This window comes from Penaeus vannamei, chromosome 4, assembly GCF_042767895.1.
Source record: "Penaeus vannamei isolate JL-2024 chromosome 4, ASM4276789v1, whole genome shotgun sequence".
NCBI lineage: Eukaryota > Metazoa > Arthropoda > Malacostraca > Decapoda > Penaeidae > Penaeus > Penaeus vannamei.
The window spans coordinates 1,924,273-1,929,272 of NC_091552.1; the positions used below are offsets into that span (position 1 = coordinate 1,924,273).

The 5,000-nt window shown below is 48.0% G+C and overlaps 1 protein-coding gene across 1 annotated transcript in view; it reads right to left on the reverse strand.

The window, feature by feature from the left end:
- Nucleotides 1-299: 299 nt before the first annotated feature.
- Nucleotides 300-5,000, reverse strand: part of LOC138861067 (hornerin-like) — a 7,138-nt gene continuing 2,437 nt past the window's right edge. The window contains exon 3 of the mRNA XM_070119825.1: nucleotides 300-5,000. This exon is cut by the window's right edge and continues 1,999 nt beyond it. Coding sequence (XP_069975926.1) covers nucleotides 562-5,000 — 4,439 coding nt within the window. The 3' untranslated portion in view covers nucleotides 300-561.

Genomic DNA, 5,000 nt, shown 5'->3' on the forward strand with positions numbered 1-5,000 from the left:
TCGTTGCGTGAGGCAGCAGTTTCCTCTCGCCTAACTGGTTCGCTGTGCTCGACATTGAATTCATCTCGTGTAAGCTAAGAGAGTCCCACCTGCATGTCATGGCAGATGGTGTGAAAGGAGTTTGTCGACGCTAGTCATGTCCCCGCCTACCTCTCATTCTTGTTTTCGAAAGGAAATACGTTCCTCTTGCAGCGTGACCTTTTGCTGAGAAACACCTTCCTCATGCTTACTTTATTTCAGCTCTTCATTCCCTCTCGTATGTAAGATATTCACCATATTTTAGGCTTTAACACACGGCATAAGAATAAGCATATTATTATTACATGAAGCCAAAACGTTGTACAAATATATAACAATGAGTATGCGATACAAGGTATACAAATAAATATCTATACAAATACCTTAAATCTATGGAAATAACCATGGGCACAAAAATTAAACGATTATTGCGGATGAAATATATCATGGATGAATATGAAAGTATAAAAAGTGTTTGGATGAGATCATGTTCATCGATGTGATGTGGACTTACGAAGGTTTTCTGTATGGACCAGTCGGCTGTCAGTCTTTAGGGTCATTCAATTTGAAGGAGGAGCCATCACTAACAATTTTTGGCGTGAGCTTTATAATGGAGGATGGCGTGCGGCGCGGAATGGTGTGGATGATTGGCTCCAGACTGTATGACGGGTCATCACTTTGGACTGTGACGTGAGAGGCTGATATAGTCTGGATAGTCTGGCCACGGGTTGAACTTCTAGCAGGTTGGATGATAAGTATGGGAGGGTTGTCCGAATCTGAGGATATAACTTGCTTCACATCAGATGGTTCGGAGCTCTTCTGAGTGAAAGTACCTGGTTGTATGGTAATGTCATGAACATTTTGTTTAGAGTTTGATATCTGGCTACTCTGGATTTTAGAAAGGGTTGTAGAAAGAATGGGCTGCTTTGCATGGCTAGACTCTGTGCGTGAGGACTGGGTAGCAGAGCTGGATGGTGTGCTATGTCCATGTTTGGTATCACTATTGGACTGGGAGGCAAGACCAGAAATGGAGAGTTGGCCAGAATTGGAATTACGGCCCGCCTGGCGGAGAAGGTCAGTCAGTGAAATGAATTTAGGCTTAGTTGTGAGGCCAGATTGACTAAGGAGATCGGAAATGGAGACAGACTTAGATTTTGATCCAAGCTTACTATTGAGTCCAGAGATGGCAAAGATACCTGATTTTGTGATAGGACTGGACTCATCAGCTTGATCACCCTCACTGGTGAGTTTCGACTGGCTGCCTAATCCAGGAATGGAAATAAATTTGATTTTAGAACCATGATTAGGCTGCCTGTCAAGTCCAGACTTTGCAAATTGGCTGCCTTGTCCAGAAATGGAGGTTGAACCTGGCTTGTTGCTGTGGTCAGACTGGCTGCTTAATCCAGGAATAGAGACTCTAGACTTGGTGTTACCAGCTCCTGAAGTGGAGATGAATCCAACCTTTGTTCCCTGGCCAGGCTGGCTCCCTTGTCCAGAGATGGAGAATACACCAGACTTGCTGCCTTGTTCAGAAAAGGAGGCAAGCCCGGATGATATGCTATGAGTGGAGACTCCAGACTTGATACTGCCTAGTCCAGGATTGCTCCTATGGCCAGACTGACTGCCTAACCCGGAAAGGGTAATTCCCGACTTAGAGTTTCCAAGTTCTGAAATGGAGATAAATCTTGTGTTAGTGTTATGGCCAGAAGTACTGCCTTTGCCAGAAATAGACGTGAGTCCAGTCTTGGTGATATGGCCAGATTGGCTGCCTTGTCCAGAAATGGAAATGAATACGGGCTTGGTGTTAGGGCCAACATTATTGCCTTGTCCAGAAATAGACGCAAGACCAGATTTGGTGCTATGGCCAGACTGGCTACCTTGTCCAGAAATGGAGATGAATACAGGCTTGGTATCATGGCTAGACTGACTGCCTTGTTCAGAAATTGAGATGGGTCCAGACTTGGTGTTATGGCCAGATTTGATACCTTGTCCAGAGATAGAGATGAATACAGGCTTGGTGTTAGGACCAGCATTACTATGTTGTCCAGAAATGGAGATAGAGCCAGACTTGGTGCTTTGTCCAGACTGGCTACGTTGTCCTGAAATGGAGATGTGTCCAGATTTGTTGCTCTGGCCAGACTGGCTGCTTTGTCCAGATGTGGATGAGAGTCCAGATGTGATGCTATGACCAAGTTGGGCACCTTGTCCAGAAATTGAGAATAATATAGGCTTGGTGTTATGTCCAGACTGGCTGCCTTGTCCTGATATGGACGTGAGTCCAGACGTGATGCTATGGTCAGATTTGATACCTTGTCCAGAAATGGAGATGAATACAGGCTTGGTGTTGGGGCCAGCATTACTATGTTGTCCAGAAATGGAGGTAGAGCCAGACTTGGTGCTTTGTCCAGACTGGCTACGCTGTCCTGAAATGGAGATGTGTCCAGATTTGTTGCTCTGGCCAGACTGGCTGCTTTGTCCAGATGTGGAAGAGAGTCCAGATGTGATGCTATGGCCACGTTGGGCGCCTTGTCCAGAAATTGAGAATAATATAGGCTTGGTGTTATGTCCAGACTGGCTGCCTTGTCCTGATATGGACGTGAGTCCAGATGTGATGCTATGGTCAGATTTGGTACCTAGTCCAGAAATGGAGATGAATACAGGCTTGGTGTTGGGGCCAGCATTACTTTGTTGTCCAGAAATGGAGGTAGAGCCAGACTTGGTGCTTTGTCCAGGCTGACTACGTTGTCCTGGAATGGAGATGAATACAGGCTTGGTGTTGGGGCCAGCATTACTATGTTGTCCAGAAATGGAGATGCGTCCAGACTTGGTGCTTTGTCCAGACTGGCTACGTTGTCCTGAAATGGAGATGCGTCCAGACTTGGTGCTATGGCTAGACTGGCTGCTTTGTCCAGATGTGGAAGAGAGTCCAGACGTGATGCTATGACCAAGTTGGGCGCCTTGTCCAGAAATTGAGAATAATACAGGCTTGGTGTTATGGCCAGACTGGCTGCCTTGTCCTGGAATGGAGATGAATACAGGCTTGGTAATATGATCAGAATTACTGTCCTTCCCAGATATAGATGTGAGTCCAGACTTACTGCTCTGGCCAGATTGGGTGTCTTGTCTAGATATGGAGATGAATACAGGCTTGTTGTCAAGGCCGGCAATACTATGTTCAGAAAGGGTGGTAAGGCCAGACTTGATACTATGGCCAGACTGACCGCTTTGTCCAGAATGTAAGGTAAGACCAGACTTGGTGCTATGGCCAGACTGACCACTTTGTCCAGAATGTAAGGTAAGACCAGACTTGGTGTTATGGCCAGACTGACCACTTTGTCCAGAAATGGAAATGTGTCCAGACTTGGTGCTTTGGCCAGACTGGCTTCCTTGTCCAGAAATGGAGATGAATATAGACTTGGTGTTCTGGCCAGTCTGACTGCCTTGTCCAGAATGTGAGGTAAGACCAGACTTGGTGCTATGGCCTGACTGACTGCCTTTTCCTGAAATGGATATGTGTCCAGATTTGGTGCTATAACCAGATTGGCTGCCATGTCCTGAAATAGAGATGAATGCAGGCTTGGTGCTATGGCCAGACTGACTGCTGTGTCCAGAGGTTGAGGTGAGTCCAGATGTAATAGTAAAGCCACTCTGGGTGCCTAACCCAGGAATGGAGACTCCAGAGGATGTAGTTCCTAATCCTGAAGTGGTGAGTCCAGACTTGGTGCTATGGCCTGACTGACTGCTGTGTCCAGAGGTTGAGGTGGCAGTATGGCCTGGCTGGGTTCCTAATCCAGGAATGGAGACTCCAGATGGTGTAGTTCCTAATCCGGAAATGGAAGCATGCCCAGACTTGGTGCTATGTCCAGACTGGCTGCCATGTCCTAAGGCTGAGGTGTGTCCAGATGTGGTAGTAAAGCTACTCTGGGTGCCTAACCCAGGAATGGAAACTCCAGAGGATGCAGTTCCTAATCCTGAAGTGGAGGTGAGTCCAGACTTGGTGCTATGGCCTGACTGACTGCCTTGTCCAGAAATGGAGATGTGTCCAGACTGGGTGCTATGGCCAGACTGGCTGCTATGTCTTGAGGCCGAGGTGTGTCCAGATGTGGTAGTAAAGCTACTCTGGGTGCCTAATCCAGGAATGGAGACTCCAGAGGATGTAGTTCCTAATCCTGAAGTGGAGGTGAGTCCAGACTTGGTGCTATGGCCTGACTGACTGCTTTGTCCAGAAATGGAGATGTGTCCAGACTGGGTGCTATGGCCAGACTGGCTCCCTTGTCCCGAAATGGAGATGTGTCCAGACTTGGTGCTATGGCCAGACTGGCTCCCTTGTCCAGAAATGGAGATGTGCCCAGACTTGGTGCTATGGCCAGACTGGCTGCCATGTCCTGAGGCTGAGGTGTGTCCAGATGTGGTAGTAAAGCTACTCTGGGTGCCTAACCCAGGAATGGAAGCTCCAGAGGATGTAGTTCCTAATCCTGAAGTGGTGAGTCCAGACTTGGTGCTATGGTCAGACTGGCTCCCTTGTCCAGAAATGGAGATGTGTCCAGACTTGGTGCTATGGCCAGACTGGCTGCCATGTCCTGAGGCTGAGGTGTGTCCAGATGTGGTAGTAAAGCTACTCTGGGTGCCTAACCCAGGAATGGAGACTCCAGATGGTGTAGTTCCTAATCCTGAAATGGAGATGAGTCCAGAGTTGGTGCTATGGCCAGACTGACTGCTATGTCCAGAGGTTGAGGTGAGTCCAGATGTGGTAGTATGGCCTGGCTGGGTTCCTAATCCAGGAATGGAGACTCCAGAGGATGTAGTTCCTAATCCTGAAATGGAAGCATGTCCAGACTTGGTGCTATGGCCAGACTGGCTGCCTAATCCAGGTATGGAGAATCCTGATGCGGTAACGCCTAGGCCAGATGTGCTGCCTTGTCCAGAAATGGATATGTGTCCAGACTTGGTGCTATGGCCAGACTGGCTCCCTTGTCCAGAAA